General features: G+C 46.5%; 1 protein-coding gene across 1 annotated transcript in view; it reads right to left on the bottom strand.

Annotated features, from left to right (window-relative positions):
• The window catches only part of LOC147084929 (immunoglobulin superfamily member 1-like), a gene marked incomplete at its 5' end in the record, with an annotated part of 29,808 nt that extends 13,664 nt beyond the window's left edge, over positions 1-16,144 (bottom strand). Inside the window, 5 exons of the mRNA XM_085979377.1 lie at positions 2,270-2,319; positions 2,491-2,518; positions 6,247-6,348; positions 13,537-13,842; positions 15,847-16,144. Coding sequence (XP_085835503.1) covers positions 2,270-2,319; positions 2,491-2,518; positions 6,247-6,348; positions 13,537-13,842; positions 15,847-16,144 — 784 coding nt within the window. The remainder of the gene's footprint in view (positions 1-2,269; positions 2,320-2,490; positions 2,519-6,246; positions 6,349-13,536; positions 13,843-15,846) is intronic.
• Positions 16,145-16,359: the final 215 nt, after the last annotated feature.

Below are 16,359 nucleotides of genomic sequence, written 5' to 3'. Positions count from 1 at the left end.
TTCTTATGCTCTTATGTTCTGATACCTGGGATGGCTGGAATGACGTATGAGGAGAGATTGGGTCGATTGGGCTTATACTCGCTGGAGATTAGAAGAATGAGAGGGGATCTCATTGAAACTTTTAAAATTCGAACAGGACTAGACAGACTAGATGAAGGAAGGATGTTCCCGATGGCGGGGGAGTCCAGAACCAGGGGTCACAGTCTAAGGATAAGGGTTAAGCCATTTAGGACTGAGATGAGGAGGAATTTCTTCACCAAGCGAATGGTGAACCTGTGGAATTCTCTACCACAGAAGGCAGTTGAGGCCAATTCATTAAATATATTCAAGAAGGAGTTAGATATATTTCTTAAGGCTAAGGGATCAAGGGATATGGGGAGAAAGCAGGGACAGGGTACTGAGTTTGGATGATCAGCCATGAACTCATTGAATGGCGGAGCAGGCTCGAGGGGCCGTATGGCCTACTCCTGCTCTTATTTATTATGTTCTTATGAAAGATTTTTGGACTCTAATGGAAACAAGGGAGATGGAGATAAGGTGGCAAAGTGAAGTTGAGGTCGATGATCAGCCATGATCTCATGGACAGGCGGAGCAGGCTCGGGGGCCGAATGGCCTAATCCCGCTCCTATTTATTATGTTATTGTGTTCTTATGTAGGCATGCATCCCTTCCATGGAGCTATTTCCTTTTCCATCCCGCTCAGAAGATGCCGGGTAGCCAGGCTCCAAAGCACTAAATTTGACTCCATGACATTATTAATTGTTTCACATATTTGGGGGACAAATTTGTACATGGGCGGGACGTAAAAAATGCATTATCGCTCCTGTCATCTGTAATCCGCTCAAGTCGAAATGCAGTTCCATTAACTTGATTAGATTGGAATATCGGACGTGTCGTACAACTGCTGATATTCAACGGCATTACCATCGCTGAATCCCCCACTATCAACATCCTGGGGGTCACCATTAACCAAAAACTTAACTGGACCAGCCACATAAATACTCTGGCAACCAGAGCAGGTCAGAGGCTAGATATTCTGCGGCGTGTGTCTGAACTCCTGACTCCCCAAAGCCTTTCCACCATCGACAAGGCACAACTAAGGATTGTAATGGAATACTCTCCACTTGCCTGGATGAGTGCAGCTCCAACAACACTCAAGAAGCTCGACACCATCCAAGACAAAGCAGCCTTCTTGATTGGCACCCCATCCACCATTTAAACATTCACTCCCTCCATCACTGGCATATCTTGGCTGCAGTGTATACCAACTATAAGATGCACTGCAGCAGCTCGCCAAGGCTTCTTTGGCAGCACTTTTCAAACCCGCGTCCTCTTCCACCTAGAAGGACAAGGGCAGCAGGTGCATGGGAACACCACCACCTCCAAGTTCCCCTCCAAGTCACACACCATCCTGACTTAGAAGTATATCACTGATCATTCATCTTCGCTGGGTCAAATTCCTGGAACTCCCTCCCTAACAGCTCTGTGGGAGGACCTTCACCACACGGACTGCAGCGGTTCAAGAAGGTGGCTCAGCATCACCATCTCAAGGGCAACTAAGGATGGGCAATAAATGCTGGCATTGCCAGCGATGCCCTGATCCCATAAACGAATAAAAAAAAAATGCGAATCCGCCTGTTTGTTTCCAGGCCCTTGTCAAATTTCACCCGCATTGTATCTAATTCAATCGTATGCAGGGTATTATTTTGCGTTTTTTATTCCATATTAGTTACACCAGTGCATTAATAACTAAAAGCCAATCCAGGTACGAGTATTACAAATTAAGCTATTAAGATATCTGTCGCTGTTAGCGTCACCTAGAATCATATTGACCTGGATCTTACGGTCGGTGGCGTAACTACTCCGAACACAATGCGCACTTAGCTCAATGTACCAAGCACTTCCTTGGAGCTTTTCTCGGACATTAGAAACATTGCCTGGACAAAATCCGAAAATGCTTCCATTTCCGGCCACATACAGCTTTTAGAAATCTTTGGAATTGTCAGGCGGTATGTGTCAGGCCCTGTGCCCGTTTGCATAAGCTGTTAAAATTGTAATGTTGCTGAGCAATTAGCCCCTACTCTTTGGCCAGTACTTAGAATATCCCCATCGGTGCAAATCATCTGTCAAGTCGGAATGGAACAGATAGCAATTTCGGGATGTTGTGCACGTGCATTCGCATGTGGAAATTCCAAACGTGCTGTACATTTCCATGGCATATTCTGGCCCATTATTTTTAACCTTATTCATTAAAGCAACACTGCACTTACACGTGTTATCAGCGTCGTCGTGACTCGTGACTCCACCTGCAGAGGCCGCCCTTTTGTAACATACACAGAAATGTTATATTATCCTAAACATAGCCCCAAATTAATGTTTATTCTCTGCACCAGTACCTAAGTTGCAATGAACTTGAGTGATTAAAGTATAATGTCATAATTTGCAGAAAACTATGAGTATCAAAATAAAATGTGTCTCATGGTATTCTCACCTCTCAATATTTTGCCTTCTTAATTGTCCTGCAAGGTTAACAACGGGAACATATAAATCACTATGTTAAATTTCGCAATAAAGTGACCCAAACTATCAAAATTTCCACTGTTGAATATTAATACAAGTGAAGTAGATTCAATTGTTTAATATGCACCCTTCCCAGAAGAAATCAAGGAATGGAGACGTGCATACGCACAAAAGGTGCAAGAAAATATGGAATGAGAAAGAAAAAAACAGTTTCCTCTACTTGGTTACCTCACCAACAACGCGAACTGCTTGCTGTTATAGGTCTAGAAATTCGTCTCTTCCTACCCCAAAATATTGACAACAAAATCGGAAGCTATTACCACCTTAAATAATATTGGGCCTAAATTTGCGGTCGGATGTGTACCTCCGGAGTACGCCTCCAACCCGAAAAATAAATCCAAAAGTACCTGCTGGCTCTCAGGAAGGATATACTTGCCTTGGAGGTGGTGGATCGAAGGTTCACTAGATTGATTCCTGGGATGAGAGGGCTGCCTATGGTGAGAGATTGTGTAGAATGGGCCGATACTCTCTGGAGTTTAGAAGTATGAGAGGTGATCTCATTGAAACATTCAAGATTCTGTGGGGGATTGACAGGGTAGATTCTGAGAGGTTGTTTCCCCTGGCTGGGGAGTCTAGAGCTAGGGGTCATAGCCTCAGGATAACGGGTTGGCCATTTAAGACTGAGATGAGGAGGAATTTCTTCACTCAGAGGGCGGTGAATCTTTGGAATTCTCTGCCCCAGAGGGCTGTGAATGCTGAGTTGGTAAGTATATTCAAGGCCGAGATCGATAGATATTTGGACTCTAGTGGAATCAAGGGATATGGAGATTGGGCGGGAAAGTATAGTAGAGGTCGATGATCAGCCATGATCTTATTGAATGGCGGAGAAGGCTCTCGGGGCCATATGGCTTACTCCTGCTCTTACTTATTATGTTCTTATGTCACGGGCGTCGGAGTCATTGCGTCCTCAGGCTGCATAAAGGCCCACGGATCCCAGGTAGGCAAGTGGTTAGGAAGCGTCCCTCGATTCCCATGAGTCAGATCAGCACCCAATAATAGGCTGATGAACAAGATCAGAGAATGCGGAGTCAGGGGACAAGTGGCTGAATGGATTGCTGGCTGTCTTCAGGACAGGAAGCAGTGAGTAGGAGTAACGTGTAGCTACTCAGAATGGCAGGTGTGTCTAGAACGAGGGGTCACAGTCTCAGGGTATGTGATAGGACATTTAGGACTGAACTGAGTAGAAATGTCTTCACTCAGAGGGTGGTGAACCTGTGGAATTCTCTACCACAGAAGGCTGTGGAGGACAAGTCACTGAATCTATTTAAGAAGGAGATAGATCGATTTCTAGACACAAAAGGCATCAAGGGGTATGGGGAGAGAATGGGAATATGGTATTGAGATACATGATTAGCTATCATCATATTGAATGGCGGAGCAGGCTCGAAAGTCTGAATGGCCTACTCCATGTTTCTATGTTTCTATAGTGGCTGTGGGATCTTTTCCGTCCACCTGAGAGGGCAGACGGGGCCTCGGCTTAATGTCTCATCTGAAAGACGGCACCTCCGACAGTGCAGCACTCCCTCAGTACTACACTGAGGACTGTCAGCCTAGATTTTTGTGCTCAAGTATCTGGAGTGGGACTTGAACCCACAACCTACGGACTCAGGCGAACTGAACCACAGATGACACTATCAAGGGTAAAGGGTAGCTATTCACAGTGGCAGAAGGTGGGTAGTGGTGTTCCAGAAGGATCAGTGCTGGGACCACTGCTGTTCACAATTTACATTAACGATTTAGACTTTGGAATCAAAAACACTATTTCTAAGTTTGTGGATGACACGAAATTGGGGGGGATAGTCAATACTGAGGAGGACTGCAACAAATTACAGGGGGACGTCAGTAAATTTGGAGAATGGGCATATAATTGGCACATGAAGTTCAACACGGAAAAATATGATGTACTACATTTTGGGAGGGATTGTGGGGAGGTCACTGGTCACTTGGAGGATGCGAGGCTCGGTCGTGTAGAGGATTAAAGGGTCTCGCAGTACAAATTCACAAATCTCTAAAAGTTGCGACACAGGTTAACAAGCGTATAAAAAAGCAAACCAAGCATTGGGTTTATTTCTAGAGGGATAGACTTGAAAAGTAGGGAAGTTATGCTAAACCTGTATCGAACCTTGGTTAGACCACACTTGGAGTACTGCGTACAGTTCTGGTTGCCATATTATAAAAAGGATATAGAGGCACTGGAGAGGGTGCAGAGAAGATTTACAAGGATGATACCAGAAAGGCGAGGGTTTACATATCAGGAAAGGATGAACAGGCTGGGTCTCGTTTCTCTTGAAAAAAAAGGCTGAGGGGTGACCTAATAGAGGTCTTTAAAATTATGAAACATTTCGAAAGAGTGGTTATAGAGAAAATGAATCCACTTGTGGGGAAGAACATAACTGGAAGCCATCAATATAAGATAGTCACCAAGAAATCAAACAGGGGAGTCAGGAGAAACTTCTTTACCAAAAGAGTGGCGAGAATGACGAACTCGCTACCACAGGGAGTGGTTGAAGCGAATAGTATAGATATATTTCAGGGAGGCTGGACAAGCATATGAGGGAGAAGGGAATAGAGGGTTACGCTGATAGAGTTAGATGAGGAAAGATGGGAGGAGTCTCGAGTGGAGCATAAACACTCGCATGGGCTGCCTGGGCTGAATGGCCTGTTACTTTGCCGTATATCCTTTGTAATCCTACGTAAACACATTAGAAGGGAGAATCCACATAAGCAAATGAAAAATCCCCAAACAAATAATAATTTACAAAATTCTAATAAAAATAAATATTCTCATGTTCAAAATTAATTAAAAGCTCCAAATTAAGCATTTAAAATAAAAATTGAATTGTCTGAAAAATAATTTTAATTCAGGACAAAATTTAGATGAGTTAATTTTAAAGGTTTTTGTATATTTTTATCATTTAGAAAATGTAATTTAACATCTATTTTAACCCTTACGCTGGTAAAAGCAGGGCCAGTGCCTGCTTTTACCAGGCGTCAGTGTTTTCCTGGGCACTCACTGAAGTAGATGAGTCATCTCAGGAGTAGTGACCAACAAATGACACGATTTCAGGTCCAAATAGAAAGAGAAAAGGTCTATGCAAAGATGAGTGAGCGGATTGAGGCAATGTGAAAAGACAGAGCTTGACAGACAGGACTGTAGATCAGCAATGGGATTTTGTTTTAAATTGCAAGGGCATGTAATAAATATCTACCATTTGAAAAAAGAGAGCAATTCTGGACCCCGTATGCGCACAGCTTCTTTTTAATCCCGAGATAGTCAAATCCAAATCTGCTCCAGCAATAGAGTTTTTTTATGGCACATGCGATGATCACCGCGACAGGTCGCCAATTCCGGTTTATCGGGCATGCGCAGCGTTACGCCAAAAACTGGAACTTGCGGGGCCATTCTGAGGGCTTCCAATGGTGTGTACGCTGTGCATACGCCGTCATCGGCCCCGCAATATCCGGGCCAATATATTCTGGAGATCCGACTAGACAGAGAAGCCTTTCCAAAGCAAGCAGACAGAACTCTTCAACATTTGCCTTACCGTCACCTTTCACAATCTTAATGCTGGACTGAGGACTGCAGGCTGTTTGAAAGGCCTGACCAGCTTTTCAACGATCCTAGTTCATGTGAAAATTCGTACTTTTTTCCCCCATGATCACTTACTTCTCTTCGCGATCAAGAACCAGGTCAGCGGCACAACCAGTAAAACGATGAGCCCAGCAGCACATCCCAGGCCAATGTTCAGCAATAAACTGTTATCTGCACCTATACAGTGATAGAAAGATGGAAGATTGCTAAGATTTCATCAGCACACAAGAAATGTCAGCGTTTACGTCCAGCAGAATGTCCAGTGCATAAAAGGGCACTAGATGATATTCTCTGCTTGACTGACTGCTTTGCGTCAGTGACACATTCTACCTCACGCCCGAAATTAAGTTCATTTGATGTGAGTATGATTATATGGGGGTGAAATTGAACATGGGTGGAAAATTCAAAGAAAACATCAGTATGGCACTGTTCGCTTATTTTACGCCCCGTTTGAGATCCAGTTACATTGCGCTCGACATTACACTCGGGCGGTGGCGCAGGATCGGTGATATCAGATCGGCCGTCCATTATATGATGCTCATGATATTCAATTCCATTGCAGACCGATACCGCCCATATGGCGCCCATTCTGCGCCAATGCCCGAGTCAAATTTCTAAGCCCCATATCCTCACATCTCTCTGTATAGAGGGACTTTTCCTGCTGTCTCCCCTCTAATATTGTATTTACTACACTTTCTTATAGACCCCTAACTATTGACACTAGTTTGCTTCTATCATGATTTTAAATTATCATAGAAGCCAACTTCCGTGCTTTCATAATTTAAAAAACATAGGCCCAGAAATTCGGTTCCCCACGGGTGAGTACGCACGGGGTACTCACCCGTAGGCCCAATGGAAGTGCCGATTTCGTTCATGCACTGCGCATGCACGAGAAACCGGAACTTCTGTTCCCTTAAAGGAAGGGGTTCACAGATGGAACGCGTGCCCCGGAGAGGCAGCGCGTGCGCATCGAACTTACATTTTTTTCCCAGGTTTCTCCGGGAAGGTAAGTCTCCAGGAGTTACACTTTTAAAAAGCAGGCAGAAGGCTTGCTTTTAACAAGGTAAGTGGTGAATTAATTAAAATAAAATAAAAATTTTCCACAGGTTTTTTAGTTTTAAATACTTTAAAGAAAGGTAAGTTTATTTTTATCCCCGTTAGAAAATGTAACTAAATTTTCAAAAATTTAAATCATTGTTTAAAATAGTTATTTTATGTAATTCATAGTTATTTTTAAAATTTCATGAAAAAAAAAATTATTTGAAATTTTAGTGATATTTTGGGGCTTAAACTATTTATAGGTTTGACAGCTCTTCCTGTTAAACTTATGAATGAAGCATTCCCTGCTAACATTGGATCTCCATGGCCCACATGATCCCAGGGGATGCATTGAACTAACTGCGCCCCTGGGATACGCAAGCACTGTGTGCCGGCAGTTGGAGGAGGCCCAGGATCAGAATCCCACGCGGGCCCACAGCTCAATGGCCGGCGCGCTAGGTAAGTGCAGGTCGGGGGCTTGCACCCGCGGGAAGCCCCCGACCTGAATTTCTGGGCCATTGTAATTGTCATTTTTATAATGGCCCGTATTTTCCAATCGCAGCGTCCCTTGGATCTCGTGGGCCTTGGGGAACCAATCGCAGGAGGGAAGACCTGTCAAATATATGAATGGAGATCAATGAAATAACATAGCAAAACTTTAAATAATATTTTTGATATGCCTATCAATTAGTCCAATAAAAGGCGACGAGTTAAGAACGTAACTGAAGGTTTTTATTGGCTAAATAACAGAGCCCACCCTCGTGGGTGATCCGATCCAACAGGGAGGAATACTAGCCAGTCAGCTACCTTTATACCTGGGCAGGTAATGGGCGGAGTCGGAGGTGGTCAGCCCAGGTATAACAGTGCGACAAGAGGCGACCTCGTGTAGTGATGTGACAGTGAGAACAGTGAGAACAATATACAGTGATAACTATAACAGTGGTTTACCACATTCACCCCTTGTTTAGATTAGAGTCCGGCGGGGTGAAGTGTATTACCAGCTCTGGTATGTCAGTCTGTCCGGAGGCTTCGTTAGCCTCTCCGATCGTCGCAGCGGCGGTGTTACATTATCCGGTGTTAAAGCTGGTGTCTGCGTAGTCGGCAAAGGCTCGTGGGGTTCCGGCATGCCGTCTACCTCGGCTGGACTCGGGGGGTTGGGAGGGGGGGGTGAGGGTGCGAGGTCTCGTAAGGAGACAGTGTCCTCCCGTCCGTCTGGGTAAGCCACATAGGCGTACTGGGGGTTGGCGTGCAGGAGGTTCACCTTCTCGACCAGGGGGTCCGTTTTATGGGCCCTCACGTGCTTTCGCAGCAAGACGGGTCCCGGAGAGGTCAGCCAGGTTGGTAGGGTGGTTCCCGTAGTCGACTTCCTGGGGAAGACAAACATTCGGGCATGGGGGTTGGTGTTAATGGCAGTGCAAAGTAGTGACCGGATGGAGTGCAGCGCAATCGGGAGGACCTCTTGCCAGCGGGAGGTTGGGAGGCCCTTAGACTTTAAGGCTAAGAGGGTGGCCTTCCATACCGTCGCGTTCTCTCTTTCCACCTGGCCGTTCCCTCGGGGGTTGTAGCTGGTGGTCCTGCTTGCTGCAATACCCCTCTCCAATAGGAACTGACGGAGTTCCTCGCTCATGAAGGAGGCGCCCCGGTCACTATGTATATAGTTCGGGAACCCGAACAAGGTGAAGAGTTTGTTCAGGCATTTAATGACCGTGTTACTGGTCATGTCTGGGCAGGGGAAGGCAAAGGGGAAACGGGAGTACTCATCAACGATGTTGAGGAAGTACACATTACGGTCGGATGACGGTAGGGGCCCCTTGAAGTCGATGCTCAGACGCTCGAAGGGGCGGGTGGCCTTGATCAGGCTTGCTCTGTCCGGCTTATAGAAGTGCGGTTTGCACTCAGCACAGATCTGGCAGTTCCTGGTCATGGTCCTGACCTCCTCGATGGAGTATGGCAGGTTGCGGGCCTTAATGAAATGGTAGAGTCTGGTGAATCCGGGGTGGCAGAGGTCATTGTGGAGGGTCTGAAGTCTATCACTTTGCGCGCTGGCGCATGTAATGCGTGAAAGAGCATCAGGGGGGTCGTTCAGTTTACCGGGCCGGTACAAGATCTCATAATCATAGGTGGAAAGCTCGATTCTCCACCTCAAGATTTTGTCGTTCTTGATCTTGCCCCTCAGCTTGTTATTCAACATGAAGGCAACCGAGCGTTGGTCGGTGAGGACGGTAAATCGTTTGCCTGCCAAGTAGTGCCTCCAGCGCCGTACTGCCTCCACAATTGCCTGGGCTTCCTTCTCGACCGACGAGTGTCGGGTCTCGGGGCCCTGTAGGGTCCTTGAGAAGAAGGCTACCGGCCTACCCTCCTGGTTAAGGGTAGCGGCTAGGGCGAAGTCGGATGCATCGCTCTCCACTTGGAAGGGGATTGACTCATCCACTGCGTGCATTGTGGCCTTGGCTATGTCTCCCTTAATGAGGGAGAAGGCCGTGCACGCCTCTTCCGTGAGGGGGAAGGATGTGGTTTTCAGGAGGGGTCTGGCTTTGTCCGCATAATTGGGTACCCATTGGGCATAGTAGGCGAAAAGCCCCAGGGTTCTCCTAAGTGCTTTTGGGCAGTGGGGGAGGGGTAGCTCCATGAGGGGGCGCATTCTTTCGGGGTCGGGGCCGATGACTCCGTTCTCTACTACACAGCCAAGGATGGCAAGGCGCGCTGTGTTAAACACGCATTTCTCCTTATTGTAGGTGAGGTTCAGCCGTTGGGCCGTACGGAGGAATTTCTCCAGATTCACGTCATGGTCCTGCCGGTTGCGGCCGCAGATGGTGACGTTATCGAGATAGGGGAAAGTGGCCTGTAGTCCGTTCTGGTCAACCATCCGGTCCATCTCCCGTTGGAAAACCGAGACCCCGTTGGTGACACCAAAGGGGACCCTAAGGAATTGGTAGAGGCGGCCATTCGCCTCGAAGGCGGTGTACTGGCTGTCCTCCGGGCTGATGGGGAGTTGGTGGTAGGCCGACTTGAGGTCGATGGTCGAGAATACGCGGTATTGTGCAATCTCATTGACCATGTCCGATATGCGGGGGAGGGGGTATGCGTCCAGCTGGGTGTATCTGTTTATGGTCTGGCTGTAGTCGATAACCAGGCGATTTTTGTCGCCGGTCTTGACTACCACCACCTGGGCACGCCAGGGGCTGCTGCTCCCCTCAATAATGCCCTCTTTCAGGAGTCGCTGCACCTCAGAGCTAATGAAGGCTCTGTCCCCAGCACTGTACCGCCTGCTCTTAGTAGCGACAGGTTAGCAGTCGGGGGTGAGGTTAGCGAACAGGGAAGGTGGCGGTACCTTGAGGGTGGATAGGCTGCAGGTGTTACGCGGTGGGCGGTTTAACTTTCGCTGGTTGTCGACTGTGAGTGGGGGGAGGGGTCCACCGTATGCTAGGGTTACACTTTGGAGGTGGGATTGGAAGTCCAGCCCTAGTATGACGGCAGCGCACAGCTGGGGGATTACAAGGAGTTTAAAATTTTTATACTCTGTCCCTTTAACCGACAATATCACGACACAGTAGCCGCTGATGTCTGTGGCGTGCGACCTCGATGCCATCGAGATGCGGCTGCGCGTTGGCAGGACGGGGAGGGAGTAGTGGCTCACCGTGTCTGGGTGGATGAAGCTCTCCGTGCTTCCGCTGTCGAACAGGCAGGTCGTGGCGTGGCCGTTGACTTTGATGTCCATCATTGAGCTGGCCAGGTGGTGCAGGCGGGCTTGATCCAGGGTCACGGAAGCTAGGGTGTAGATGAGCACGTCGTTGTCATGACAAGATGGCGGGGAAGATGGGGGCCCCCGTAGTTCACATGAGGCTCTGTTTAAATCGTTTGCCCCGCACAAAGATGGCCGCCCCTGCTGTTCCCATGAGGCTCTGCAGGCTTCGGCTGCCCCACACAAAGATGGCCGCCCCTGGTTTTCCCATGAGGCTCTGCAGGCTTCGGCTGCCCCGCACAAAGATGGCCGCCCCTGGTTTTCCCATGAGGCTCTGCAGGCTTCGGCTGCCCCGCACAAAGATGGCCACCCCTGGTTTTTCCATGAGGCTCTGCAGGCTTCTGAGGATTTGCTTCTGCAGGCCTTGGAGAAGTGGCCTTTCTTGAGGCAGGTTTTGCAGGTCGAGTTTTTGGCTGGGCAGCGCGACCTCGGATGCTTCTGGCCGCAAAAGAAGCAGCCAGCGGCCCGATCGGGGTTGCCTGATGTCGGGGCCGGTACCGGGGCTAGCGGGCCCGGTCGGATCCGTGATGCAGACGCTGAGGTAGGTCCCGGGGGCAGCGCTGTGAAGGGTGGTGGGGTGGGGGTCGGGCCCGAGTCCCAGGGTCGCGAATAGTACCTGGCAAACGCTTCCTGGTCTTGCTGGGTGGCCTCTAGGGTGAGGGCGAGGGCTTCGGCCTTGTCCAGGTCTATGTCCTTAGCTTCAAGCAGTCTTTGCCGTGTGTAGTCGGAACGTAGGCCTCTCACCAAGGCGTCGCGGACATTGTCTTCCATGTTCGCAGTAGCCGTCACCGCTTTAAAGTCACAGTTCCTGCCGAGTTGTCTCAGCGCTCGTGAAAATTCAGCTATCGATTCTCCTGGCTGTTGCTGGCGAGATCTTAAGAGATGCCTAGTGTACATGTAGTTTACCGGGCTCCGGTACTGCTGTTTCAGTAGGTTGATGGCGTCGTCGTACGTAGTCATCTCCTGGATGAGTGTATATACTCTCGGGCTCGCTTGGGCTTTCAGGACTCTTAGTTTGGATCTCTGAGGGACGACGGCTTCCTCCAGGTACGATTCGAAGCAGTCCAGCCAGTGTTTGAAGTCGTTGGCTGAGTTTGGTGCCTGTGGGTTTAGATCCAGGTATGGCGGTTTCAAGGCTTGCAGCCAAGCCGGCTGGTGTGGCCCGTTGTCTGGAGGCTGCTGTTGCTGTGCTGCTGGGTGAGCTCCTTGCTGTTGCTGTTCATTATCAGACATCTTTAAAATTTAGTCAATAAAATTGATATGCCTATCAATTAGTCCAATAAAAGGCGACGAGTTAAGAACGTAACTGAAGGTTTTTATTGGCTAAATAACAGAGCCCACCCTCGTGGGTGATCCGATCCAACAGGGAGGAATACTAGCCAGTCAGCTACCTTTTTACCTGGGCAGGTAATGGGCGGAGTCGGAGGTGGTCAGCCCAGGTATAACAGTGCGACAAGAGGCGACCTCGTGTAGTGATGTGACAGTGAGAACAGTGAGAACAATATACAGTGATAACTATAACAGTGGTTTACCACAATTTTTTTTTAAAAACACATTTTTAAAATGATTTGAAATTAAAATAAATTAAGTATTTTAAGCAAAAAAATAATTTTTTGAAAGAACTAATTCAAGTTTTTTACAGGGCTACATATAAACTTACCTTTTTTAAAAAAGTATTTTAAAATGATAAATCAGTGAAATGTTTTTTTCTTTTTTGAACTCTTATCCTGGTAAAAGCAGGTCTTACTCCTGCGGGTACACAGCGCATACCCACCCGTAGGAATCAGAATATCTGGGCCAATAAAACTAGCCTGTAGATTTGAAGGATTTTTTCGTATCTCTATCTCATCATACCAGGCAGCATCACAGTGAATTTGCGTTGCGCCATATTTAACGTGTAAATATCATTCAAGTTGTGATCTCTTGACTTGGATGGATCACAGATAGTCCGAGTTGGCCTTCCACGCCCATCAGACCATGCAGAAAATGGAGGAGTGCCCAAGTTAAAAATCAGAAGATATCGATGGGCGAGATATTCGACTGCTGATTAAGACGGGCGGCATATCCGATACCGCTGCTTTCGTACCTCTGCCCTGGGAATTTTCTCAGCCGCAGACTGGTTCATGTATTATTAATCTTTTGCACAGTTCTCTTGGTGGAGACAGACACAAGAACTGTGGTGCACCCTATCAGGCAGCACTGAATGTATGCAGAGACCATTCCCTGGTATGTTTGCTGCTGATGCACGGCGCTCAAAGCGAATGGAAATCAAATTCAGGAGCTTTCTGGCGTTTCAACGCTTATGAAGAAACAGCGTTAAATAACGCTTCCAGCTCTTAATTCGTGACCATTATTTCTGGATAACAGGCGGAGGGGTTCAGCCTCTGCAGGCTATGCAGAACTAATGGGAACTTTAAGCCAGCAGATAACAGAACGATCCCCAGTTAACAGCTGCAGCGAAATATGTATGTCTCAGTTCGATTTTAAAGGGAATTGGTCATCTATATTTACAATATATGAGCGAACGAGACAGACATTGAGATACAAGAACACACAACCTCATTTTGAAATGTGTTGGTCCCTACCTGTCTCCATAATCGGGACATCTTTTCTGAATGGCGAATTTATCGAACGTCCTGCAACATCTGTTTGATATCGACAACTGTAATTTCCCACAAAGCCTTTGCTTCGGGTATTTATGTTGAAGGTCACATTCCGCTCATCGCCAGTCACAGTGCGAGCCTGTACATGGTTTATTTTCTGATCTTTGTACAATAGAAATGTACCCCCTCTTGAGCGAATGTCGCCTTTGCAGGAAATGCCAACATTTTCCCCATTTGAAACTGCACCGGAATGTGGGTCCATGTAGAAAGTCGGCTCCGGGAGTTCATCTGTATCAAAAATACCGCATGAAATTGTGTGTCAAAAGTCTACTCAATAACATATCAGGACACTTTTGTGAAAATGGAACAAAATCTGTCGCCTTCATTCCAATGCATACTTCGCTTTTTATTATTATTTCAAGGAAAGGACAGATGGGACACAGGGTGAACCAGAATGTGCTGATTTTTTCTATTATGCAAGTTATTTAATTCAGTCTTTATTTTTCTGCTTTCAATAATCACCTTTGGTTAGCCGCTTCCTGAACATCTCCATTCAATCTACAAAACCCGACCTTCTTTTGGCTCAACGCTTTAAATGACCTCCCATTCCCAGGCCGACGTTCCATTTATCTGATTCTGTTGGAACTCGGATTAATCGGCTTCTGAAAGGTTTTCATGTATAGTTCATTCAGTACACAGCAAATAAATGCTGTTGGCATCATTGGAGAGAGAATGAGAGAGAGAGCGAGAGAGTGATTTCACTTAGCAACAGCCAGTGTTCAAGATTGATGTTTATTGTATTGCCTTAATATAAACATCCCATCAACTAACCTTTTCGGGTCCCCACGGGTAAGTATGCGCTGGATACTCATGCGTAGGCCCAACGGAAGTGCCGGTTTCGTGCATGCACCGGAAACTGGAACTTCCATTCCCTTGAAGGAAGGAGTTCGGAGGTCAAACGCATGCGCCAGAGAGGCAGCGTGTATGCATGGAAATTCTGTTTTTTTCCAGGTTGCTCAGGAGTGTAAGTCTCCAGCAGCTATGCTTATAACAAGCAGACATAAGGCCTGGTTTTAACAAAGAAAGTGGTGAATTATGTAAAATTAAAACATTTTTTCCACAGGTTTATTATTTTTAAATACTTTAAAGAAAGGTAAGTTTAATTTTAGCCCCGTTAAAAATTGTAATTAATTTTTTTTTAATTAAAATTATTGTTTAAAATAGTTAATTTATGTAATTTATAGTTATTTAAAAATGTGATTTTAAAAAATGTATTTGAAGTTTTAGTTAGGTTTTGGGGCTGATCTCTTTTCATAGATTTGACAGGTCTTCCTGTCAAATTGATGAATAGAGATTCCCTGCTACGATTGGCTCTCCATGGCCCACGTGATCCCAGGATACGCTTTGAACTAACTGCACCCCTGGGATATGCAAGGACTGCACGCCGGCAGCTGGAGGAGGCCCAGGATCGGGATCCCACGCGGGCCCACAGCACAATGGCAGGCATGCTAGGTGAGTGCAGGTCGGGGGCTTGCACCCGCGGGAAGCCTCTGACCCGAATTTCTGGCCCAATTGCAAACTAAGCAATGGGATGTTAATCTACGAGAAGTGTAAACTTGTGTGCATACAAGGCGTCTGAATTACAGTGCAAAGACCAGTAACTACTGAATATTGATGTATGAGAAATGTCAACATGTGTGGGTATGAATCTGCTGATGGAATGTGCATTGACTGGACAATACAGAATGTTGATGTACGAGCAACAAGATCTGAAAAGCACTGCCTGAAAGGGTGGTGGAGGCAGACCCAATCATGGCTTTCAAAATGGAATTGGATAAGTACCTGAAGGGAAAAAAATTGCAGGGCTATGGAGAAATTGCGGGAGGAGCGGGAATAGCTGAAATGCTCTTGAAGAGAGCTGGCATGGGCTCGACAAGCCGAATGACCTCCTTCTGTGCTGTAACCAATCTAAGGTTCTACTGTGAAATAATATAACCTTGTAGAACAGTTATATAAAATTAATGTTAAAAGTGTATGTACTAAACCTGTTAATAGAAAAAAAAATCGTGTGTGAATCTTAAGTTGAGTTATTGTCACCGGATAACCCTTTGCTGTGCTGGTAACCATTAAGAAATCCGCTCACACCATGTAAAGAGGTTGGGTTTGAAAACTAACATCCAAGGTCCAATATAACTGCAGCGCAAGTGTCCTTCTGTTCCACTGGATCGTTTGATTGCTGAGTAAGCACAAATTGTTCTAATCCCATTGGGAGAATAGGTTTTGTTAACATACCTCGAATAATTATCTGAATAGTGTTGCTCGGTCTTGAAGATCTCCATTGTTCATTCTCTGAGTGTAGACATACACATGAGTAACGATTTTGATAGCCATGATCTGCGATGAATTCACAAGCGGTATAACATTGTCCTTCAGGAGCTTCCAGTTCCGTGAATAAACCTTGCCTTCGGTAATAACGGTTCATTGTGAGGGGACACTGACAGCGACAAGTCATAGTTACTGTCTCTCCATCTAAAATGACTTCATATGGTGGATTCACAGTGAAGATTGGCTTCGATAAATCATCTGAGGAAAGCACAGTCAAAAGAGTTTAAGCACCGAAAAGCTTCAATCAATTAACATCAATATCACTGCAATAACCTAAGTTCAACCTGCCCTTTACCAATGTATGCCCCCGCACTGAAATGGTAAATGTGTCAGGAGATAGCGAGCTCTCCGCTTTGTAGATCATTGGAATTAATGTGCAATTTTTAAATTGCTGTAACAGTGACATGATGTTTCAAACAA

Source organism: Somniosus microcephalus, unplaced genomic scaffold (assembly GCF_052327205.1).
Source record: "Somniosus microcephalus isolate GS21.2 unplaced genomic scaffold, FLI_Smic_1.0 unresolved_chr9, whole genome shotgun sequence".
In the NCBI taxonomy this organism is placed as follows: Eukaryota; Metazoa; Chordata; class Chondrichthyes; order Squaliformes; family Somniosidae; genus Somniosus; species Somniosus microcephalus.
This window is presented reverse-complemented; position numbering and strand designations above follow the sequence as displayed.